A 27,408-nucleotide genomic window follows, 5' to 3' on the forward strand; every position below is an offset into this window, starting at 1 on the left:
AATAGTATATCAGTCCATGAATATCCATGTTAAAAAAGTATAAAAGGCAATTAATATCCATGTTAAAATAGTATATCAGTCCATGAATATCCATGTTAAAATAGTATATCAGTTCATGAATATCCATGTTAAAATAGTATAAAAGGCAATTAATATCCATGTTAAAATGGGATATCAGTCCATGAATATCCATGTTAAAATAGTATAGAAGGCAGTTAATATCCATGTTAAAATAGTATATCAGTCTGTGAATATCCATGTTAAAATAGTATATCAGTCCATGAATATCCATGTTAAAATAGTATATCAGTCCGTGAATATCCATGCTAAAATAGTATATCAGTCCGTGAATATCCGTGTTAAAATAGTATAAAAGGCAATTAATATCCATGCCAAAACAGTATATGAGAAAATTAATATTCAGGTTAAAACTATATCAGGCAATAAAAACATTTTTGTGGTTAAACCTGTTACCGTAAATATTAATAAAAACGTTAGGATAGGATAGTGCTACCTCAGCACACGGGGCCCCGAGTGGCCGAGTGGTCTAAAGCGTTCGCCGTTACGGATCACTGCCATCTCACCTCTGTCTGCGCCGGTTCGAGACTCAGATTCAGCCAATGTAGATATGTGAGAAAGCATGCCAGTAGCTTCTCGTGGGTCGGTGGTTCTTTCTGGGGTTTTCCCGGGTTCTTCCTCCACCATTAATACTGGCCGCCATATATGGCCTATCGTGTGCTGAAAAATGGCGTTAAACCCCACAACAACCAACCAACCTCAGCACACAGAGTGATACTAGACCAACAAGTAGGTCTCTACTTTGTTTTCGTGACATCACTGGTAATGGTATGTCAGAAGAAGAAAAGAAAAAAATGAGATCAGCTTGTTGGTCTAGGAGTGATACAGGCCTATCTCAGTAAAACTAACACCAGCTGAGTTGGAATGTCAAGTTTTTGAAAGATCCTAGTGTATCATTTTCATGGTTAAGCATACACCTACATCAACAAACTTCTTTTTTTTAGGTTAAATTAATAACTGAAGGGACTAAATTTATGCAAATATACAATTTGTCATTAAATCAATAATTTATTAATTAGAAGATAATTCAGAAATTTTTTTTATTTAATGCTGATAGGTAATGACTAACCAATACCAGAATGGTCATTTCAGATGACCATATTCAAACATGTTTAAGTTTACATCCGTTACTTGTTCAGATGGTAAAACATTCATTGCAATAATGTAAGTGTCGAAGGAAAATATGATTGTAAAGTGCAGATGACAAAACTATGGTGGCAAAATTGTCAAAGGAAATAAGACTACTTGTCCGTTTATTTGTCTTGTACACACACACACACACATATGCAGGTCTCAGCTGGATCTTGTAGGGTATGATTATATTTACTAAGTGATACTGTTAGTAAGCAAGTATCTGTTCTTGATACCAAATATCTGATATGGGCACCAGCACATAGGGGCAGGGGGAGCCACTTTGCGTAACCCCCCCCCCTCCGATTTCACCGCTAAACATGATTGGGCCTACATCCGTAAAACTTAATAGCTGATCACAATGTATCCCCCCCCCCCATAATTCAGCAGGTGCCCCAGGTATCTGATACTGTTATTAAGTATGTGATACTGTTATTAAGATGGTGTCTGATACTGTTATTAAGCAAGTATCTCCTGTTAATACCAAACATCTGATATTTATTATAAAGCAATTGTCTGATGATTTGTTTGGTGTTTTATTCACAACAACACTTTGAAGTTGTATTACAGTGAGAGCAAATTAGGTTTGATGCACAAGGACATGCGAAGGTAGCTGATCTGGGCAGATGCAGTGGTGTCATTCAAATTTACACCCATCTGGTCTGGTCGTATGTTGAAGGTTTAAACCACTGAGCCACATATACAGTGAATACATGTTATCATGCTATGCTCACTACATCAAGTTTGTCGCACAAGAAACAATGGAATGCAGACTGCATTGAGCCCTTAGTTGGGGCAACTTTGACATGTAGTGAGTTGTATTACCAAGATGTGATGACACGTGGGGGGTAGACATGTTTTTGTGATGCCCACCTGGGGGCATAGACAGGTATATCAGTGTAGTAGATCTGCAGGTAAACTACCCATTCCATCTGTCTCTTAAACCACTTTCATGCTGTTGTGATCATTGTGTGGAATTGGTATTTTCCCCACATGATGTTTTCCTTCTTAGTTCCCATGCCAACTATGCACCAGTTCTCAACATTTAACCACTCATTATCATTGCATAAAAAGAAGTCATTGCAAATCTACTGACCATATATTAATTTTTCTTCTTTTTTATAATGAGTGTGATTTAGGTAGGCACTTGAAAATGAAGTCAGTGCTATTTATATACATTAATCTATGACATAATCAGTGTAGCGCAAGAACCAATAGAACAGCATTGAAGCAGGGGAACTCTGAAGGGCTATGCATAAATCCGGACTGTTTCAGCCACAGGTCAGACGTATATTAATTATTCCAATTCTTGTTGCGGCTTCACTACAAGGACATTAATTGGGTGCTTTTGCAATTAAAGAGGATATGTTGATTCTTTTCTATTATTGTACATACCCAAAACAGTGGAATTTCGTCTGATCTGTTGTTACATAAGCAATGTTGATTTCACTTTATCAGTGTTGTTGGACCATTTCCGCTGGTGACTATTTCACTCCGCCAGTGCTGTTGACCATTTTTGCCACATCATTGCTGTTTTGCATGACAATGTACAGGATAGGATAGCATGAAGTGAAGTAAGTACTTGAGAATGAAACGAGTATGATGTTTATTCAATAGTGATTTTTTTTTTTGTCTCAGTGTGAATGCATAGCTGGAACCAAAATACGTACGTTAATTTCCTGTACAAGTTGTTAGTTTCACAGAGACTACAGAACAACAAATGGATGCAATACATGTACGAACTTCATTTGACACACTTCGGGGGAAGACATACTTGGGGGAAATACTCGTATGTATTGAATGATGTAACATGTGAAAGCCATCAATACAGAAGAGATAATGCTGTGATTTAATTAGCACCATCCCAGATTATAATAAATCAGCACCCGTAACACAGATTATATATTGTGATGAAGAATTGTCAAGTTTTTGTTTGTTATATATGGATTATAAAGTGTATTAACAGTGAATAAGTTGCCGGCTAATTCCATGTATTAACAGTGAAATTTCTTTGCTGGATACCTGCTACAACTTTTTAAACTGCGTAGTGAGTATACAGTTACATAAAACAGTGACGTAAAAGTACTGATTTAGAGTACAGCAGAAACAACCAGTACCGATTGATCTAGCACACTGGTAGCATGTGTATGTTTAGGTATGATGACATGACATGTCAGCACCCTACTGGCTATATAGTGCCTGTTAAAGGTTGCGCTTTACACCTGTTACCGTAAATATTCCTAAAAACGTTCAAGTGGGTCTCTGCTTTGATTTCCTGACATTACTGGTAGCAGTAATGTCAGGAGAAGAAGAAGAAAAAAAACTAGCTCTTGTTGGTCTAGGAGTGATACAGGCATATTAGTAAAACTAACACCAGATATTTACATGTCTCCTGTGTGGATAATAGTAAAACTAACACCAGATATTTACATGTCTCCTGTGTGGATAATAGTAAAACTAACACAAGATATTTACATGTCTCCTGTGTGGAGAATAAACTGGATACCAGTCTTTATGTTAGTCAGCCTTTGCAAAGGGCAATTATTGAGAGAGAATCAAGACCTAAATTAATAATTAAAACTTTGACCCAAAGCCAATGTTCCACTTTTTCCATTCCTATAATTATGTTTAATAATATTGTTTGTTTTCGCAAAGAATCTAGTTCATGTCATTGTTATATAATCAATTGTAATTCAAAATGGCCCCTGACAGTTATTCTGAAAAGGGTAAAGTTGGGTCCATACAAGGGAGCATTAAACAGTTTCAGCTGATTTGGCCAGGTAATACGTTTTTAATTCTAGAAACAATGTACTTTATCTCCATACATCTTGCTCATTGTTTACATAGGTGTCAAGAATGCATTATTTGCATGTTGCATGTACTAAGGGGCAATACCGTTGTAAAAATACATTTGTGCAAGCCTCATTTGAGTTTAAATGTTGGTCAACAGCATAAATGTGTCCATTGTTGTCCCACATTATTTTTAGGTTTAGGAAATTCTTATTGTATTTTATATGGGGATACAACTTTTTTTTTATCAGGCCATTCGCATGTCCAGGCCACTTGCTTTTCTGCTTAAAATGTCTAACCACCTAAAATAGACATAAAATGTCCAACCACCTAACATAGACCTAAAATGTCCAACCACCTAACATAGACCTAAAATGTCTGACCACCTAACATAGACATGTACAATTACCAATGGTTACTTAATATAGCACACATGTGACACCTTGTCATCTTACATTGCTTATACATAATACTGTGGAATGCAGATCTTAAGTACTTTTTTTTTAAATAATTGCCTACAAATTGTTGTTGTTATAGGATTTAACACCATTTTTCAACACAAAATAGGCTATACATGGCGGCCAGTATAAATGGTTGACAAAAAACCCAAGAAAACCTCAAAAAGAACCACCGACCACGAGAAGTTACTGGCAAGCTTTCTCACATACCCACATTAGCCAAGCCCAAGACTCCCCACTCAGCCAGAGGTGAGCACTTTAGAACACTCAGCTACTTGTCCCCTCCCCCCACCTACAAATTGTAACATTAATATTGAACATATTCCAAAATATCTTCAGTTTTCTTCAAACCTTGTATAAAATAAATTAATAATGTGACTTGTATTTTCTGAACTGTTATGTAAATGTAACTACTGTGATAGTTCCTTATAAGGAAATGCATATGGTATCCCACTATCAGTTGCCCTATGGGGGGGGGGAGGCACTTAATGATGTTTGGGGGGCTGGTGAGGGGGCTTAAGATATAGCTCTACCAATACACCCTTAAACTGACGTCTATATGTGTATAATTAGTATAGCTATATAAAAGCTAGGTCTTGCACAGTTTTGACTAATGGTTTATTTAAACACATGTAATTTTTTTATCCATGGCATCAAGGGGGGCCCGTGGCACATGCCCCACTTAATCTGGCACTAGTTACCCTGCTAACATGTTAGATAGAGGAAGATATTTATATCGGATGAAAGTTTGTGTCACCATTTCAGCTTCTTATTAGCAACTACCATTAGACAGTCGATTGTGTCGGTGCCACTTTCCACTGACATTCTGCTCTTCACCATCTTCCTGTGTTGTGAAGTTCTAGTTTTAATTGAGTGTTACAAAATTTGTGTAATTTGTTGGCATGTTTGGGACAAATTCTTGCATCTTACTGATCAGTAATGCTTGGTTGTCTGGGCAGTTTTAATCATACATTTAACACATGATTGGCTGTGTTACGCCAGGGAAAGGGGGAACAAAGTACCTTTTCCAAAGACACACCAAGGCAGCCTGCTGGGCTGGACTTTGTTCTTGAACCAGTGACCCATGTATTACAAGTTTGATTCTCTACAACCAGAGTTATAACAGATCAGTAATAGCTTGTGTTTTCATCATAAAGTGAAAAAAGTTGTTTTAATGAAATATAAAATTAGTACATATATTTACTAGTACACATATTCTTTACTTCCATAAGTTATGACATGATTGAATGCCAAAACGTGTTCGTCTTTCAATTTAAATAAACTGTATCTTCAAGATAAAAATTGCTACTAAACAGGAAAAAGACATTCATCGAGCAGAAACCACTTAGATTATGATTTACTGATGAAACTTTGTATTCTTGCTCAGAGTACACAGTACTGTGTCAATATAAGCAAAACTCTTAGATCAGATTACACAGTACTGTGTCAATATAAGCAAAACTCCTAGATCAGAGTACACAGTGCTGTGTCAATATAAGCAAAACTCCTAGATCAGAGTACACAGTGCTGTGTCAATATAAGCAAAACTCCTAGATCAGATTACACAGTGCTGTGTCAATAGAAGCAAAACTCTTAGATCAGATTACACAGTACTGTGTCAATATAAGCAAAACTCTTAGATCAGAGTACACAGTACTGTGTCAATATAAGCAAAACTCCTAGATCAGATTACACAGTACTGTGTCAATATAAGCAAAACTCCTAGATCAGAGTACACAGTACTGTGTCAATATAAGCAAAACTCCTAGATCAGATTACACAGTACTGTGTCAATATAAGCAAAACTCTTAGATCAGAGTACACAGTACTGTGTCAATATAAGCAAAACTCTTAGATCAGAGTACATAGTACTGTGTCAACATAAGCAAAACTCTTAGATCAGATTACACAGTACTGTGTCAATATAAGCAAAACTCCTAGATCAGATTACACAGTACTGTGTCAATATATGCAAAACTCCTAGATCAGATTAGACAGTACTGTGTCAGTATAAGCAAAACTCCTAGATAAGCTGCATATTTCATTTACACATGTTACGGAGAATAACGTAAATGCCAGTTTCTCATAGCAGTCCTGTCACATATCAGGACTTGTGTGGTAAGTAGGGCCGTAGAGAGTGATCACGGTCCCAAGGGTAAGAAACATCCAGGCCTCTCCTAGTTCTTGTTCAAACAAAAAATTTCTTTTATGAAATTAAAAAGTGTTGTTCGGCCCAAGCCCTGGAGATATATCCCCCCCCCCCCTTGTCAGCCCCGGTGGTAAGAGGTTCTTGGGAGAATAACTGTAGATCCCAGTTTGCAGTCACATAATGTGCAAGCAGATATCGGTTTGTTTGATATTATCAGTGGATTGAAAACGTAGACCTTGCTTTGTGGAACTGTTCTTTGTAAGGTTCACTTTTTACATCAGTGAATATGGTACTCCTTGTAATGCTTTTAGCAAGGAAGCCTGTTTTTGCTCAGTATTTCCTTACAAGTGTAAATTTTACCTACAATAAATACAGGTGATATTAAATCTCTTTGATATTTATGAAATCATTCTGGTCCAGATGCACTAAAAAATCAACTGATTCATTCAGATGGGGGGACATAATAGTATTCTATCATTTGGGCAAGTAGGGGATGGGGGAGCAACATGATAAAGTTAAACTGGCTTCCTGCAAGCTTTGTCACAAGTCAGGTCAATTAGTTCACCAAACTGCCAGATAGGTGCATTATGGGAAATACAGATGGCATTAATTGAGGAGGAAAACAATGAATTCAAAATTAGTTGTCATGAGTCAAGCCTATTAGTTGACCATCGTATGCCAGCAGCTGAACCCAGATGGAAATTTTGTTTCATTGGTTAGTGAATGATTTATATTGTGCAGTTTATTGATTTATTTTGGTTAATTATCTTTAGCAGTCATTTGATGTCCTCAGATATTTATCTATATTGATTGCAATGTAAAATGCACAGAACATTAATCTGTGGAACAATTTAGTTCACTATTTCTAACATTTTCTGAGGAAGGTCATTGTGTGCCCAGATTAAATGCATTTCCCCTTGCAATATAACTGTTTAGTCCAAATAATACTAAGATATGCATGTATGTTTATTTATAAAGTCATTTGGTATGTTTTCATGGCATAGGAGAACAAGTCCATTGTTTAGTGCCATGGCAGATGGAGTATAGGACACATGGCTATAAATGTATGGAAAAATGGGAACCAGTCTGGAAATGGGTGAACATAAAATAAGTATATATCGGTTTGACTGACCAGGATTAGTTAATAATGTAAGTTATTTTTTGGGTAAAAGAATCTCTTGAGAGCTTATCCTAGTTTTATTGATGGAATTTTGAGTCCTTTATCAGCCTCATTAATGAAATTAGCACCTGACTCTCTGGTGCAGAATTGAAAGGACATGTTTCAAACACATGTAGGTTCAGAAAATGCTATGGCTCATATCCTTTCTCAACACAGAAGCTGTCATCCAGGTTTCATCTATACTGATAAATATAGGTTTGATTGTGAGCACTAGAAATGTAAAGTTATTGAATGGTGTTTGCATAGGTTTACTATGGGAACTGAATTAGTACTGTGAGTCCTGTAGTGCCTTGCCCAAGGACACACTATGATAGCTGACTGATCAATAGTAGGATTTTAACCTTTAACCTTTTGGTTGCAAGTTTGCCATGTGAACTGCTCCTTACATCTGCTAGGCATGTTTTGGGTAGGCGACGTACTGTAGTATAAAATGTTCAGTATTAGCAGACTAAAATGCCTCTTCTGATTTCATAAGGAAATTCAGTGTGGATAGGGTTTATATTTGACAAGTTTTCTATAAATCAAACCTTTCTCTGCAGACACCTAGGGGAAGTGAAATAAAAAAAATGGCCTCTAACAGTGTATGTCATTGCATGTCATTTTATATATGGTATACATGCATTCATGGATTTTGTGGTTTCTACAAACCAAGATTTTAAACCTAAAATGACATGGGGGGTGAGGGTGTTGCAAGACCAGAGAATTTGATGAATCACTTTAATTTGATGAATGGCTTTATCTTATGTTAACTATTTGTTAGCAACAAGGTACTCGTAACTAAAAAAATCTAATAGTCCTCACCAGTTAGTAATTATTCCCCAAGAGGTCAGCTATTGCCGGAATGTAACTGCTTCTTCCACCTTTAAATGCCAATTCATTATAGTTTAAGAGCATTAGGTTTTTTTGGAACCTGGGCTAAGATAAAGTAGGAAAGTTTACCCATGTAAATTTACAAGCCTTCCATGGCTAGTGGATCACACCAATTTCAAGCCCTTGTATCAGAACTGTGACAACTTAGCAAATTATGAATAAGTAATTACACTAGATTGATGTCCACTCCAGTCATTTTACAAAATGTCTCCTGTTTCCACTGAAGTATACCTAGTTACCGTATATACTTGCTTACAAGTTGGATCAAACTCTACAGACCCAAGTCTGTTTGTAGATAATGCACCTGCAGATTAGAGTCTTTAGGTTATTAGGAGTAATTAGTAGAACAAACAACAGACCCTGATATGCTGGCACATTATGTAATAGCACAAAAGGGTCTATGTTGTATGGAGTTGTAGTCGACTTATCAGTGAGTCTATATGATATGCATTGGATACGCTATTTAAATTAAGCGTGATGTCTTTAACTTGAGAGTTTCAACATATTCATTCAATTTGTTGCAGATCTCGATGCCATACAGAACCTAGGCATGGATGGCCCAGGGAGTGGGGCTGGAGGCATGAGGGGTGGAACAGAGGTTTGTCCCACCTGTCACATGCCATTCGACAAAGGAAAGAAACGAAAGTTGATAGACTCTTGTGGACATGAAAGCTGCTGGTCATGCATGTCAAGTCGTGAAGAGTGCCCACTGTGTGCCGCAAACAGTAAGTAAACATTTGAACTCTGATTATCATTGTAAATTTAGTCACCGTGAAGAGTGCCCACTGTGTGCCGCAAACAGTAAGTAAACATTTGAACTCGTATTATCAAGGTAAATTTAGTCGCCATGAAGAGTGCCCACTGTGTGCTGCAAACAGTAAGTAAACATTTGAACTCGTATTATCAACATAAATTTAGTCACTGTGAAGAGTGCCCACTATGTGCCGCAAACAGTAAGTAAACATTTGAACTCGTATTATCAACATAAATTTAGTTGCCGTGAAGAGTGCCCACTGTGTGCTGCAAACAGTAAGTAAACATTTGAACTCTGATTATCAATGTAAATTTAGTCGCTTTAGAATCATGCCCAGTTTTATGGCTGACCATATTTGTAGTTTGTTGATACGATAGTAAATAGTGTGGTTATAAATCACGTGTTCATTTAGACCTCATACATAGTATATTAGAGAGAAAATAATGATTTGAACTTAACAGTCGTTAATCTTTCATTCTTTTTCATATTCCGAATGTCACTATGTTCTGATGCATTTCAGCATTGACTTTGTCCCCTACACTTGCCAACTCCCTTTTTGGACAGAGTTATGGCCCTTAGCCATTAACTTTACATGAGATGTTGATTGTAACCCACATAGCTCAGAACCATTCAATAAATTTTAATGGAATTTGGTATGTGCATTTTCTTGTGGACCAAGTTGTGGCTAAAATGGTCACATTGGCAAGTGACATTTCAGAATGGTCAACTGCTTGCATGTACAAATGGTCAACTAGTCACCTTCCGGAGGTCTTCAGAATCACAATACAGCAACTGGAAAATAACTGTTACACTTTATGTTGTTCCTTACATGTTTTACACTAATTACATGTATGCACCATATTTTACACTAATTGTATGTATCATGTTTTACACTAATTACATTTGTGTACCATATTTTACACTAATTACATGTATGTATCATGTTTTACACTAATTACATTTGTGTACCGTATTTTACACTAATTACGCGTATGTACCATGTCTTACATTAAAATATTCTCCTGTTTTATTCACAGCAGAATAACTTTTCAGTTGTGTGACAGCTGGTTCCCATATTAGGTTTCCATCTTTTCATGTGATTATTTAAGGTAAACTGTCTAATACAGGACCTGTGCATCAACCTCAAATGATGGCACAGATCTGGAAAAATGCAGACAAACGCTGTAAATGTAGTTGGCACCAAAATTACTGTTAAACCTAGTGACATGAATGCATTTATGGTTAAGACTTTATGAACATAAATTTTATCCGAAAAAATGGAAGTTAATACCTCTTATCATTGAATTTAAATCCAGGCGATATGTAGAGAGATGGGTTATACAATTCCAAATGCAGTATGTAGAGAGATGGGTTAGACAATTCCAAATGCAGTATGTAGAGAGATGGGTTAGACAATTCCAAATGCAGTATGTAGAGAGATGGGTTAGACAATTCCAAATGCAGTATGTAGAGAGATGGGTTAGACAATTCCAAATGCAGTATGTAGAGAGATGGGTTAGACAATTCCAAATGCAGTATGTAGAGAGATGGGTTGGACAATTCCAAATGCAGTATGTAGAGAGATGGGTTAGACAATTCCAAATGCAGTATGTAGAGAGATGGGTTAGACAATTCCAAATGTGAAATTCATGAGCAGGGTTGAAGTTAAAGAAGATGACAACTGTTGAGAGTTCTGTAAGACAGATGTAGGCATACTATTTTTTATATATATATATATATATATATATATATATATATATATATATATATATATATATATATATATATATATATGATTACTCAACTTCTCAACTAAAACCTTCTTATTTTACCTCCCTTTACCATTAATTCCCTACCAAATCAATTTCTGCTCATAGAGACTAAAGCAACCAATATATTAGGGCTTGGTGACCTAACTTTTTATATGTCCACTAGAATTTTCCAGTAGGTTGCCCTTTGGTTACTAAAAGGCAATAGATACCTGAAGTGCTTTACATGTGTTTGTTCCTTTTATGGGATTAATAATATGTACATGAGTTATGGTCCCTAGATTACTCATCGTTTTGATTTTATTTCCACTAAATAAAATGACCAAACTTTGTTTGATTTGAGCCAAATCTGGTGTGTGGTCTCAAACTGAGCATAGCTTTAATAAGGATTATTGTATTTCAGCCAGACTTAAGCACCTTTATGAGACCTTGAATGTGTTGGATTTCTTGTAGAGTTACAGCCCTTGCATATTTTCTCCAAACATTTTGGATTTCCAGCAGAAGTACTTCTGTTTAAGGTCATGTGGAACAAATTGTTGATAGCATAGCCCAGTTCATTGCTACATTCCTGGTTTTGAGAGTAGCTTCTATTTCTATGGTGAAAATACAATCGGATATACTTTCCCTGGCACTTTTATGATACACAGATAGCAGCATCTTGTAAAAACAAATTAATTTTTTGCTTGTAGAAAAAATGACAGGAGGAGTGTTAAAACAGAAGCTGATGACAACAAAATCAGTTATGTCAGTGTTGCATTATACAGTATGGTGAATATTTAGAACTTTGGACAGATATGTTCAATATAACAATTCCCCACAAAAATCAAACATCCTGGCAATTTGTTTATGTCTGAAAAATGGTATAATGACTTGATTGAGTGCTCTTACACTATTAAACTTGTTAAACTTTGAGGATTTCGATTCTTGGGGTTTCGCTAATTGGTATCTGTTGTCTGAAGAAAAGGTAGGGATTTGGTTTAGATAGGTGTATTTAGCATAGTAATGTTAGTTATTTAGTGCCAAAAAATGGGACTTAAGTGCATTGGCCAATGACACACCACATTAGCTGACTGCCTGATATGATGATAGGATTCAAACATAAATTTCTTAGGTTCTGGGTTGAACTTGCTAACTGCTGAGCCAATGCAAATTTTGCATCCATTAGTTGCCTTTTATGACATGCAGAGAGTGCATGAAGCCTATTTTAAATTCCCGGGTGTGTAGGTGGGGTAATGCTTTTGTCTCTGTAATGATTTTAATATACAGTTGGTAAAGGCAGGATAATTCTGTTTATATATCATTGCATTTGTAATGACATACAGGTGGTAAAGGCAGGGTAATGCTGTTTATGTCATTGCATTTGTAATGTCATATTCAGGTGGTAAGGGCAAGGTAATGCTATTTATATATCATTGCATTTGTAGTTAAATGTGCAGGTGGTAAAGGCAGAGTAATGCTATTTATGTCATTGCATATGTAATGTCATATTCAGGTGGTAAAGTCAGGGTAATGCTATTTATGTCATTGCATTTGTAATGTCATATTCAGGTGGTAAAGGCAGGGTAATGCTATTTATGTCATTGCATTTGTAATGTCATATTCAGGTGGTAAAGGCAAGGTAATGATATTTATGTCATTGCATTTGTAATGTCATATTCAGGTGGTAAAGGCAGGGTAATGCTATTTATATATCATTGCATTTGTAATGTCATATTCAGGTGGTAAAGGCAGGGTAATGCTATTTATATATCATTGCATTTGTAATTAAATGTGCAGGTGGTAAATGTGTGATAGTCATGTAACTCCTTCTGCACTGTTCAAGATAGAGACTACAAACCACAAGATATGATTATGTGTGCATCTCCAGATGGACAGATTTTAATATTTTGATGCACATGTGGTTGTTGGGTTGACATGTATGTACAAGGGTGGGGGTTAACAAACTTGTAGGTATATGTTTGTTAGGACAAGCACATTAGAAATAGAAGTAACTGTGTCGACCCTTGCCTGCCATAACTGTATTTGATGGCAGATCCTGGTCTATCTTGTTAAAACTTGGTGCATGCCATAAACATTTAGTAATCATTCTAAATGGTGGTTAGAGCATCTGCCTCAAATGCAGGAGGTGACAGGTTCAAACCCTGGTCGAGTCATACCAAGACTTATAAAAATGGTACTAGCAGCTGCCTTGCTTGGCGCTCAACTTAAGATGTTAGTGTTAGGACTGTTCTGCCTTGTATCGGCATAATGTGGCTGGATGGGGCATGATGTCACATATCTGCAGCATGATGCCTCAATGCTTGACATTACTATAAACTGCCATACTGCAAACATTGTAGCGATATGTATGACTGAATTTTTTTAAACTTTACAAAAAAATCCAAATCACACACACAGATAGTTCTAAATGACAGACCGCAACCAACATTTATGGAAAGGCTTGCACTTAGGTTAAGGAAGAAGGTTATTGATTTGTAGTCAGTTGAAGGCCAAGATCACTTTCATTTTTATTAATTTTTAGACTTTGCTGCCCCAAGCAAGTTCAACAGCAGTAATCTGCCCCATCCGAAATTGAGACAAAACTGGCAATTTACCAGCCAACTGCAGACACGCCCAGATGGTTACACAGATCTGGCATCACAGATACCTGTCAGGCCTCACTCTAGTCAAGGTATGTCTCTTAATTTGTTGACTGAACTAGGTATTTGTACAGAAGTTTTAGTTGTTTATAGACATTTGATTATTTTAATGGCATTTCCATCACTTTATTTGAGTATATATTGGCAAAGTGCCATTCCCATGGATACATAGAGGCAGCCAACCTGGTCTGGCCTGGGTGGGTATTAAACCTACATCCCTTGGATAATGAGTACAGTGCTCTTCCTGGTGCATTAATGGAGCAGAAGATCTTGGTCTTTGCATTTTGCAGATGGACCTGACCTATGAGCAAGTAGATATGGAAAGTAGGGTTGGATCCTGTCTCTATGGCAACTCTTACATGGAAATGTATGGTAGTGATTTAATTTACATTGTTACCTAATGAGACATTTACTTCCTGATAAGTAGGCATGTGAGAAAACTTGCCAGTAGCTTCTCGTGGGTCGGTGGTTCTTTCCGGGGTTTTCCAGGTTCTTCCTCCACCATTAATACTGGCCGCCATGTGTAGCCTATCGTGCTGAAAAATGGCGTTAAACCCCACAACAACAACAACAACAACTTCCTGATAAATAGCTATTAAAATAAGTATGATCTAACTTGGTGTAAAGTATTAGGATTGATTTTTAATCAAGTAATTGAATATGAAAAAAAATATGTTCTTCAAATAAGGATTTTGTAGATGAAATTAAATTACCTATAAATATAATTTTTAGTTTCATAAAAATAATTAACCTAATGTTTTGTGTGTGCTTCTTGTGTGAAAATATAGACCCAGTCTGTTTTATTAGTATAAAATGGCTATCAGTTTAAAACCGCATCACATCTCCATATGGTCTCTATGTCCTGTCTGTAATAAAATAATCATTAACCAGTTCAGATTTTTAGTGTGTGTGTATGTACATGTATATATTTATTACCAGATTTGTATGTATCATACAGACAATATCTAGTAAAAATTCAAGGTTGGACACCAGATTAAGTGTCTGTCATTGAAGGTAAGAGGTACATTTGTAAGGAATTGTGATGTTTAAATACTGTATGTGGATGATGCAGGGAGCCCTGATAGCTCAGTAGAGAATCAGACTTGTAATCAAAGGGTCTGAGTTCTATACCTGCCCAGGAAAGCCTGGGTTCGATGCCTCAGTCTTTCATGAAAAAGAGCACTTTCTAGCATGATATAGCTAATAGTGTTGAATGTGATTTAAAACCATCCAATTCACCCCATTCATGCAAATTATCGTACTCATATTTTCACTATAAATGGCATATAAAGACACAACAAAATATTTTTATAAAAAAGTCAGTCAGATTTGTTTCATTACTTTTCTTTTGTTAAAGAAATATTTTATTTACAAACTATCAGACCTAAAGAATCTTAGCCAATTTTTTAAAAACTTAAGATTAATGCTGAAACCCATTTTAAAATTTCCTTTTGGAGCCCGAGATTTTATTGTGCCAAGCATGTTCCTGGTAACAAGTGATTAGGCCCCAGTTTAACAGCTGGTGAAATAAATGAGCTTCCCTTTTAGAAATCAATATTTCTTTTCTTTAGAGATAGTGAAAAATGTTTTGTAAAAACTGATGATGAATTGTGCCTTAGTGTTTGATTGACACCTCCATCCTTGGACCCTTGGGGCAAATGAGTCATGCAATAAAACACAATAGAATGGGGGTGGAAAAGAGAACAATTTAGGAAAAGGGAATTTACATCCATCACAGATGGATGGTGGTGTAAAAGGAGGACAATCAGGGAAAAGTGGATTTTAAATTGGTTAAATTATATATTGTTTATTTTCTCATCCATGAAACAATGAAGCAAATGGGGAATTGTAGAACAGTATTTAATTGTACAGGTAGTTTTTTTTATAGATTTTTTTCATTGATCTTTCTCGTTTCTTTTTTCATACATTCATTCACTCAGATGGGTTGTTGCTTTACAATACTATTTCTTTTTTGCAATTCTTGATGCTTTTTACACTGTTCATATGGGTGTTTTCTGTATTAACTTTTATAGTAAATTTATAAATGTTTATATGGATTATCACTCCTGCATGAATTTCATGGTTAATACAAACCAGGAATTTATGGACCCCAGGTAATGATCCTTCTGTGCAGACAGTTGGACCACTTCTCTATTCCATGAAGTTAAGTACATAATTTACTTGCAGTACACCCCACCCCACCCCACCCTAATGTTTTTTAAAATACATATTGACCTAGAAATTAAATCTTTAGTTATTATTAACTAAATTTTGCTGATTGGTACAATGAAGTCATTTTAAAATATTTGTACATATGCTGGGGATAGTGTGTCTTGTTATAATTTTGGTTTGGGGGCCCTGAGTGGCCAAGTGGTCTAAAGCGCTCACCGTTCCTGATCACTGCCATCTCACCTGTGTCTGCATGGGTTCAAGTCTCATGCTTGGCTAACGTGGGGTTTTCTAAGGTTGTTCCTCCACCAGTTATGCTGGCTGCCATGTATAGCCTATCTTGTGCTAAAAAATGGTGTTAAACCCTACAACAACAACATCACATTGCTTTGTCTATCTCTCACTCTATCTGACTATTACAGCATTCACAAAACATGAGTTACCTTCTCATGCACAAGAAGGTATTAGGCATAGTCCCCTCCCCTGGAGTCACTGGGAGGCGATCATTGTTCAGGTGTACACAAGTTTCAGTTACAATCACATTTCCAATGATTTTTTTTACCAAACTTAAAGACAGACAGACAGACAGAGTTAAGGCCTGTCTTAAAATGTCACTGTTATGGGAGACCTCAAGATTCTTGATGCTTGGGTTTCTCAGATACGGCCAGGGGGCCCCAAGTGGCCGAGTGGTCTAAAGCGCTCTCCGTTACGGATCACTGCCATCTCACCTCTGTCTGCGTGGGTTCGAGTCTCGGATTCAGACAATGTGGGTATGTGAGAAGGCTTGCCAGTAGCTTCTTGTGAGTCAGTGGTTCTTTCCGGGGCTTTCCCGGGTTCTTCCTCCACCATTAATACTGGCCGCCATGTATAGCCTATCGTGTGCTGAAAAATGGCATTAAACCCTACAAGAACAGATACAGCCAAACCTGTTCTAATGGCCACAACCAAAATACAATAATTTGATGTCAGTGATATTGAACAAGTGGCCTCTTAATGCTGTGATTGCTTAATAGAGGCGACTTTTAGGCAGGTTTCATTGTTGTGTTCTGACCTGTTTTGGGAGACCACCTCTCTAGAGAGACCACATTCTTTGGCAGCAGGGATGGTTTCTTAAGCCAGGTATTTGCATCTTTACAGAAAGACCTAGATGTGATGGACTTCAGGTTATGACCCAGGAATGGGCATAGGGTGTTGGGATGGACTTCAGGTTATGATAATGGGCATAGGGTGTTGGGAATGGGATGGTAATGCCTAATTATTTTGAAATCTAACACATCAACAACATCAAACATGTTAATTTAATTTTGCAAGTGTATCATGTTTACAGTTGTAAATATCTTTGTGCCATTTTGTCAACATCATGTTTCATCCCTGTTAAATTTATACTTCTTTCTCAACCAACCACTTGAAGTTAAAGTGATCATTCATGGTGCTTTCTATCACAATAAATGTTCCTTATTTTTACAAGTTTGCTTTCTCTTCCTGTTTGAAAGGTAATCGTACACACCTGTTGTTAATTTCATGTATTTCTGCCATCATTATTAGTCTTTCTTGTCAATTTCAGTCACTCTTGATAGCCTCATAAATCTGCCCAGGATAAATTATGTAATAAATTTTGTTTTCTGGATCATGGGCCTTGTCTTAGTACATTTTTGTCATCTCATGGTGTAGATTGTACATACCATGTCAAAAATTATAAAGTACTACTATTGTCAATTTCATGGACCCTGTATCATGTGACCTGAAGTAATTTGTCAATATCAGTATAGACAATGTCAGTATCATATTATCCTATAAATGTCAGTTTAACAAATGCATAGCTTAGACTTTAGTTCTTTATTGATGATGATGATGATTATGATGATGACAATAATTTACAGATGGTTTCAGCATTACCGTATTACAGTATGTAATTTTTGTGCAAAACCTGAAGTGTGCGTAAGATGGCTGCGCACATGTATGTACGTAAATCAAAGGGTATGCATCTCAGTGAGGATTGTGGGACATGCAAGTTTGTGATCATGATCAACCAGCTGCTTGCTTCTAATCTGTTTGCCTCTAGCTTAGGCTCCACTATTCACCACAGTTTCTAAACGTGTAAATGGGTTACAACTCAGCTGGTGTGATGTTTAATGGCACATAGCTAATATACAGGGTACTCCATGCATCACTCAAGTTGCATTTTTATTTCATGTTTGTCCTTTACCTTTTATTATGACATGATTCATTTCATAAGAAACGTATTTGTTGAATATATTTAAAATCAAATCTCGACTGTCCTTCGTAAGAAACAACAGTAACCACTTATGGGTCATGTTCTAGTGACCTTTGAATTAGCCAATGGAAATGCAGCTTTCAGAAATTCGAATGTAAATCAAATCATTCAGCACACATTGATGTTCTTTGGTCATACTAGAGTCTCCCAAACATTAAGATAGAAGACTTCATCTGACAGGCTGATAAAATTAGCAATTATGATAATAACAGGTCACCAGAACATGACATTTAAGTGGTTGTTGTCAGATCTTCACATAGGACAGTGGAAATATGATTTTAATCAGATTGGAATATATCTGATATTTTCAGTACAACATCTCTAGGATCTTTGCGACATTATTTCATAATGCTGCATCTTTGTACAGGATGATAAAATTGATAATACAGTCAGTAATACAAACAAATGTACTTCCTGGGATCTACAGGGAATACAGTCAGTAATACAAACAAATGTACTTCCTGGGATCTACAGGGAATAAGAAACTGTGAAGTGACTTGAAATCTTGAACCTTTCTGTCTCTTAACAAGGGTTTTGGAAATTTTTTACAAATTGTCATGGAATGGCTAATTTTGTAATTTATATGCAGTGTTGATCATCAAACTTCATCCATTAAAATAACTTTTTTCTTTGTCATTCAAAGTTAAATAATGTTGAAAGAAATTGGGTCAACAGTGTCATCGGCAAATCAACCTGATGTTTTGTAAAGTTCGCTATATGCAATTCTTGTGTGCTTTTTCATGACAAGGCCAGAATACATGTGAAAATCATGTATAGTTTATGAAAATGATTAACCAAAAAAGCATACTAATTATTCCTCATAATACGAATTGTGGAAGTATATAATTCATAGGAAAAGGGGTTGTTAAAGCATCATTGATAGGTGCGTACTTGCTTACATGTTTAAATATTACACCCCCACTTTAGTCCAGAAGACTAAACTGTAAAGTGGCTTGTAGACCATGATGCTTTGCTCTAACATTATTGCTTAGCGTTGCACCTTGAGAAAACTGCCATTGTCCACCTAAACTTAACAAATCTCTGTATCTTGATCATTATTGTAGTACAGAGGTTCGTAAAATGACCCACTGAAAGCTCAACCAAGGTGCAACACTAAATGATCATTGGTTGTTGAGTACATTGTTGTCCAGTCATATTGCTTATTCATTGTTGCCAATGGTAACCATGGTATGTAGATGAGTGTAATGTTATGTTGTGTACACAGATTGTGCCTTACAGAAATTTATTTGGAAAGATCAAAGATTGTGAAAGCAGGAAAATACATACGATTTGTCTTCCAATGAGGTCACAACTGATATAAATTTGGTAAATAATGCCCAGAAGAAGCATGGATACATGGGATACAATGGATATTCATGGCCACATGCTGTAATACATGAATGTATCAAAGTTTCTGATCAAATAAAATTTGATGTATTATCAAGTTAACAGTTGACATGGAAACCAGAAACATCGGATGATATTGTTAATTAACGGATTCACCCGCATAAATTGTACTTATCACATGACACATAAAACACTCATGAAAATTGTACATATCACATGACACATTACACCATCGTGAAGTGTATATATCATGTGACATAAAACAGTCATGAATTCTACATATGAAATGACATGGATTATACCATCATGAATTGTACATATCATATGACATAAGACAGTGTCATGAAATGTACATATCGTATGACAAAGTACCGGGTAGTGTCATTGTACATGTCATATGACACCATTAGTTTGCCTCAGATTTGGTTTTCAAACCACTGTATCCTCAGTATATTGATGTATCCTCACACTGTATACTGATGTATCCACAATATATTGATGCATCCTTGTTAGGAAGGTTCAAATTATAAAAGTGAGTGGTGGAATTGCTGTATTATTTGTATAATATATTACTTTTGTCCACTAAGTCCCGTTTAAGGAAAAGGAGCAGTGAAAAATATGAAGAGATGTACCAGGACCAAAAGAATGGCATAATCAGTATTAATAAAATATAACCTAATTAGCGATCAATGTACTTGCTTTGTGATGCAATGGACTACATATAATTTCTTTGAATGGCCCACCCCATTAGACCCCCATTTAATCAATGGCATGAAAAAGGGGTTAGCTGTGATGTAAACAGGAGTATAGTAATGGAATGAAGTGGTAGTGTTTATCAATGAAAAGTAAACATAGTGAGATCACAAATAATCTGCACTTTACCTGTTCACAGGACATTAGTAATAATGGATGCAGTGGAAGGTAGGTTGTATGTTTAGTGCAGATCAAGTCATTACAGTTAACAATGATTCAGTGCATATTTATTTGCATTATTGTATTCATTGAGAATATTGATTTTATAATAATTTCATACCTTGAGAGAAGTATTTGTTGCCTTTTAGAAAGGCCTTTCTGTTGATTTTCATGGACAACAATTTTCACGGTTATGCAAAAAATGACCTTTTCAACAGCATTTAAAATTTGGAGGATATTTCTTGGATGGAGAATGGTGTGCTATTTAATGTCTCCACACACTGGCTTTTGCTTGCTGAGCCGTTTAAATTCATTTTGTTTTAAATAGCTTTAACATTCGAAACCCATGAAAATTGGTACTACATAAAAAAAATGGCAATTCACTGTATTATGTTTGTACATCATATTTAGTTGCTTATGAGAGTCCAACTGTTAAATATACAGACCAAAATTTGCCACTGCATCATGCACTGAGAGATCTGGGTATGTGCAGTTTTTCTGTGTAATTGTTAATAAACAACATGGACCCTGATTTACAAGCACATGATGCAATGACACATCATGGTCTATATTGTTTGCAGTTGGACCTTTAAGCAGGTATGTATGGTATCTTGTGGACCATAGAGACAATAATAATTTTGTTTTTTCTTCTTTTTCTCATTCATATCTTAGACCACAAAACAACAATTAGATTGAAAGGATATTGATGGGTATCTTTTGAACATTTTTTTAGTCAGATTTCATTGATTATATTTACATTCTGTACAATGTAGATCATATTTACATACTGGACAGTGTGGATCATATTTACATACTGGACAATGTGGATCATATTTACATACTGGGCAGTGTGGATCATATTTACTTATTGTACAGTGTAGATCATTTACATATTGGACAGTGTGGATCATATTTACACACTGGACAGTGGATCATATTTACATACTGGACAGTTTGGATCATATTTTCATATTGTATAATCTGGATCATATTTACATACTGGACAGTGTGGATCATATTTACATACTGGACAGTGTGGATCATATTTATATATTGTACAATCTGGATCATATTTACATACTGGACAGTGTGGATCATATTTACATACTGGACAATGTGGATCATATTTACTTATTGTACAGTGTGGATCATATTTACATACTGGACAGTGTGGATCATATTTACACACTGGACAATGTGGATCATTTTTACATACTGTACAATATGATCATATTTACATACTATACAATGTGGATTTCAGCACAAACCAAATTAAGCACACACAGTTTACCTGGTATCATTCTAGTGAAAATAAATATGTCAGTAAAAAAAAACCAAAAATGTAACATGCAAACTTGGCGTTTTCACAATCCTCTGTTTCCTAACTAATCAATATTTGACATTCTTCCTTATATTCTCCCATATAAGTTGGATCCAACTTCAAAGAACATAGACCCTGATCTGCCATCACATCAGGGTCAACCCATGTTGTCATATTTGATAAACCAATCTTAGTACAATGGTTTGAAGTTTTGGCCCGAGTCAGGAGTAAAGGGGGGTTAAAGATACAGGTAAGTGCCATGTTCTCAGCACACTTTTATGTTACATACATTAGACTATGGATGAATGGATTCAAAGTGGACATGACTGCAGTGAAGGGTCAAAAATAAGGGTCTGGACCTTGGGCTGGAGGAATTTTCAGTACATGCTGTTGGTACATCAAAACAATTGCACACAGCCACCCATGTACAAACTGTAAAAGGTCCCTCAATACCTTGACACAGAACTTGGACAACTTAAATAACTGATGTACGAGTCATGGTTGTCCCATTACAAGAATATAATACCGTATGTACTTGCTTATAAGACAGTCCAACTGCAAACTGCACAGGGCCAGATCTGTTGTTACATAATGCACCAACAGATCTGGGTTTTTGCAGTTTGTTACAAGCAAACTGTCAAATAAATAGCATAGACCCTGATCTGCAGGTGCATTATGCTATGGCAGAGCATGATCTTTGTAGTTTGTGGTTTGAATCAACTTATGAGCAAGTTTATATGGTGTATTTAATCTTTAACTTTACAATCAGTCTCCATTCAGTTACTACTAATATCTATGTGCTAACAAGTTGGATTTGTGATCTTTTCATGGGTACATAAATTTGTGGATTTCCATCTATCAAAGGTTGCATATTTATAGGTATTTATTTTTGTGGATTTATTTCTGTAAATACCAAAAATATAGAACAAAAATATGATGACAGCAAAGGTTGGTCACTGGAATGTTTAAAACAATACTACTGTCAGTATGAGCATAAATTGCACACCTGTTGTGATGGAGTCCCTACACATGTATTCAGTGGAGTGCTACACATTAAGTAGACCTTGGTGAACATGCAGCCAGCAACACAAAGCCAAGGTGATCACTATCCGTAAAGTTACACTATTAGAATGATCCATTGATCATCATATTGTTGGAGGTAAAATTTAATTTAAGTTATATTCCCCACAAGAAAAATGTCTAACATTGGACCTAATTATCAGTGGCGTTGAAATAGCATGACATGTAATTCTGCAGTGTTTATTTGGGGATTATTTTTGTGACAGATATTTGTGTGTGTCAGGAGACCTGATTGACATGGCATTCGTGTGGGCCAAGAGACATGATTGACATAACATTTATTCAGTGGCTATAATACTGTGAGATAATTACTGTAGATTGTATATACCTAGTGTGTAGTTTGTATTTTTGCTTCAAGGAAATAGCTATAGTATTTTACAGTCTTGTTGTTACTTGGAGATGCAAGAGTCAGATGGAATGAGACTCAAGCTTGGTATGCATCTCTTGGAGTTAAAAGAATCTCAATGAGTGATTAGCTTGGTGTACATGAGTGCAGTGACACGAGAGTTTGATTGAGAAGATCTGTATGTTCATCTCTTGGAGTCACATGAGTCTAAGAGAGACTCTAAGCTAAGAATACATCTCTTGGAGTCACCTGAGTCTAAGTGAGACTAGCTAAGAGTACATCTCTTGGAGTCACATGAGTCTAAGAGAGACTCTAAGCTAAGAATACATTTCTTGGAGTCACCTGAGTCTAAGTGAGACTAGCTAAGAGTACATCTCTTGGAGTCACATGAGAGTGATTGAAACTAGCTTTGTGTTCACTTTTTGGAGTCATATGAGTCTAAGAGAGACTCTAGCTAAGAATACATCTCTTGGAATCACCTGAGTCTAAGTGAGACTCTAGCTAAGAATACATCTCTTGGAGTCACATGCATGTCTGATCGAGTGGAATTATATGAGTCACATCTCATGGAATCACATGCGAGAGACTTGAGTGAGACTTGTTTGGAATACATATCTTGGAGTCACATTAAAGTCATTAGTGAGACTTGTTTTGTGTACATATCTTGGAATCACATTAAAGATTTACTTGGGAATTCGATAAAGTGAGTTTCTGCTTTGGTGTACATCTCTTGTGAGAGTCAGAAACTCAATTTCAGGAATTGATATAGCAAACCAACATCCTCATTTTGTATCATTGTATTTTCTACAGGATCAAGAATGCAGCAGCCTCCAATAGTTCCAGCTAAACCAAGAAATGCTGTATCATCAGTTCCACCTCCTGTACCTCCACCCCCAAAAAGTTTCCAGTCAAGCCTTGCAACCCAGCATTATTACAGCAGTGACTCAGGCCTGGGGTCCTCATACTTCAGTAGTGGGGCCAGTGCTCCTCTGGCCCCTAGTGATGAATTAGATGAACTGGCTGAGTTGGATCAGGATGAACTTGAGGGTAATGTTGGTCAGGGTAGGTGTTCTAAAATTTTAATTTTATTTTATATTTTCTATTACACATTCTAACAGTGAATACCATGTACATTTATCAGCTCAGATTTGGGATTGTTGTTGCTATTGTAGGGTTTAACACCATTTTTCAGCACAAGATAGGTTATACATGACGGCCAGTATAAATGATGCAGGAAGAACCCAGGAAAACCCTGGAAAGATCCACTGACCCACGAGAAGCTACTGGCAAGCTTTATCACATACCCACATTGGCCAAATCCAAGACTTGAACCCATGCAGACAGAGGTGAGATGACAGTGATCCGTAATGATGAGCACTTGGGATTAAGGTGGTGTTAGGGACTATAGGAAATGAACATTGCTACATAGATTTTGTTCCAGTTCTGCAGAAATAACAAGTTTGATATGTCGTAGGGACACATTGAGGCCATCAGGCCAAAGCATATTCATTTGCCATATCAAAATCAATGATGCCAGCAACATGGGCTTTTCTGGATTTATGAATTGTTTATGAAATTTCCACAATCTGAATTATATTGGAAAAACTGTTTAAAAATAAAAATCATGCGATAAAATTTTAACAAAATCACTGACCTTGAATGGCAACCCTATTCCCTTCCATGTGTTTAAACTGGATTGAATCTGGGTACACTTCACTGCAAAACAAGCACATTACCATCACGCCATGTGCATAAATACTGTAAAATTAGATTGGACAAGATTTTGCACCATTACCATCACGCTATGTGCATAAATATTGTAAAATTAGAAGATTTTACACTTATTTACATTTAATTTTTTCACAATTCATTGCTGGGTTATTGATTGAAAAGCTAAGTAAAATGTTCATTCATAATATCTTGTTAACTTAATCTTTTCTTATCTCACTACTTCCAAACATTATGGACCACTCCGGTGGCCTAGTGGTTAGAGTGTCCGCCTCGGATGTGGGAGTTCATGGGTTCGATACCTGGTCGAGTCATACCAAAGACTTACAAAAATGGTACTAACAGCTGCCTCGCTTGGCACTCAGCATTAAGAGGTTAGTGTTAGGACTGGTCAACCTGGTGTCACAATAATGTGACTGGGTGGGACATCATGCTACATGTCTGTGGCGTGATGCCCCAGTGCTAGACATCACTATAAACTGTCACACTGCAGACATCGTAGCAATATGACTGAAAAGTTGTTAAAGCTACGTTAAAAATCCAAATCACACACACTCACACACACCAAACATTAGTTGTGGTTTTTTGGTGCTGAATTGCAGCCCGTGTCATAAATTCCATGCCAAAAGTTGAAACATCCTGCATAGATTACTGGATACCTTTGATTGCTACTTTTAACACAGTCGACCAGGTTAATCAAAGGATGACTAAGGACAAAGTTGTTTAAAAAATTATGAAAAGTAAATATTTAATTTATGACAGTTTTATAGATATTATTATGCAGTGATGAAGTAAAAGAATAGGATTTATTTTTGTTTCTTGTCAACGTGGATAAAATTTCATTTTGGATAGACTTTGAATAGGAATTTCGGGGCTGAGGGGGTAATTAAAAAAATTGGGGGAAAGATTGATTTTTTTAAATGGTGCTGTTAAGGAAGAGAAAGAAACATGTCTAATGTTTGTTGTCTGAAACATACAAAGTACAAACTGCAGTGTGCATAGTTCTTTTCTTACAGATGGAAAAGACAGCCCCCCACCTCCACCACCAGATGTGGCTCAGAGTGATTTGATAAGGAGACTTAATGTGTTGCTAGGTGACAGGTCCACAAGCAGTAATGAACAATTTTCAAATGCCAATGAGCTCTCAAACCCAGCCGATGATTACCATTATCTGTCGTCAATCGAGACTAGCGGTGAAGCGACTCCAGATAGAAGCATTTCTGACGCAAGTCCAATGTCAACATTGACCGTTTCATCAGGGAGTGATCGGGCAATGCCCCTGATGACACACATGTTTGGTTCGTTGTTTCCAAGCCGTGATCAAAATGCAGAGAGTATGATGTCAATAGCTAGTGGCAGTATGGGGCATAGCAACAGTCCACACACCACCACCCAACGACCACATTCTATTAATAGTAAGTTCCTGTATATTTTTACTGAAAGAAACAAGGCAGCACTTTTGTTCACAATACACTGTGAGGCACATAAATTTGATAATATTGAATATATTTTGCTGTATTAGTGGAACATAAAAATTATTAACACCAAAATTAAACATAAGCAAACAAATTAAAATAACAAAATGTGTCATTCAGAAACACACCTTGATAAAAGTCCTAAATTTACCTGATAAATTGCACCAATAATTGACTTTTTAACACTACAAAATATTTTTATCACAAGTATCAAGTTATATATGACATTCCTCGCATACTATTTAAAAAATAAACCTTCAGATCGTCATTGTTGTAGATAAATGGCCCAATACAATAGTCCCAAATTAATAATATTGTCTACAGAAGCCTTACAGCATACAGTTTTATAATGAGGCTGTCTTACAATGAGGTGCATGATATACAATACTCTCTTATTATAATGCTGTCTCTGGGATTTTTGTCATTTACAACCTTTCTAGTGAGAATGCTCTATTATAAGGTACACTGTGTAATTTTAGTACCACTTGATGAAATGGGATGTACTTGTAGGAACTGTGTTATAACGAGAACCTTATAGAAAGTGCTTTTGCAACAAGAGATTAACTTTGAAATACCATAGTTTCACTTATTTTCAGCAAATGTAAATTTTGATAGTTTTGCGAAAAGGACATTTTACTTAAATTCATAGATCTTCCTGTCATAGTTTGCATGTTGATATTTTTTTTCTTTTGTGAATTAGCCTCTTTAAATACCCAGAAGAAAGAACAAGACAGGACAAATATGTGCTGACATACAGTGTTTGTTTTGAATGATGTAAACAACACTATCGCTAATACAGTATAAGCAAAGATCAAACGCATCAAATTCTATCCATCACACCATGTTACATCCAAGTGCTCAACATCAAACAGAACCAACACAGCAAGCAACACTGCATTTAATGACAGAACCAACTCAGCAAGCAACACTGCATTTA

General features: G+C 36.2%; 1 protein-coding gene across 8 annotated transcripts in view; it reads left to right on the forward strand.

Moving 5' to 3' along the window:
• LOC149791432 (protein TANC2-like) overlaps positions 1-27,408 on the forward strand; it is a 375,205-nt gene that overhangs the window by 305,685 nt on the left and 42,112 nt on the right. For 7 of the 8 annotated variants that reach the window (XM_089969962.1, XM_089969958.1, XM_089969960.1 and 4 more), the window contains 4 exons: positions 9,181-9,381; positions 13,701-13,850; positions 24,079-24,330; positions 26,013-26,411. In XM_089969962.1, coding sequence (XP_089826088.1) covers positions 9,181-9,381; positions 13,701-13,850; positions 24,079-24,330; positions 26,013-26,411 — 1,002 coding nt within the window. Of the gene's footprint in view, positions 1-2,484; positions 2,784-9,180; positions 9,382-13,700; positions 13,851-24,078; positions 24,331-26,012; positions 26,412-27,408 lie in introns of those variants that run through there. The other variant, XM_089969963.1, reaches the window with a different exon arrangement.

The sequence above is a fragment of the Sinohyriopsis cumingii genome, chromosome 9 (assembly GCF_028554795.1).
Source record: "Sinohyriopsis cumingii isolate HCF-2022 chromosome 9, ASM2855479v2, whole genome shotgun sequence".
Taxonomy (NCBI): Eukaryota; Metazoa; Mollusca; class Bivalvia; order Unionida; family Unionidae; genus Sinohyriopsis; species Sinohyriopsis cumingii.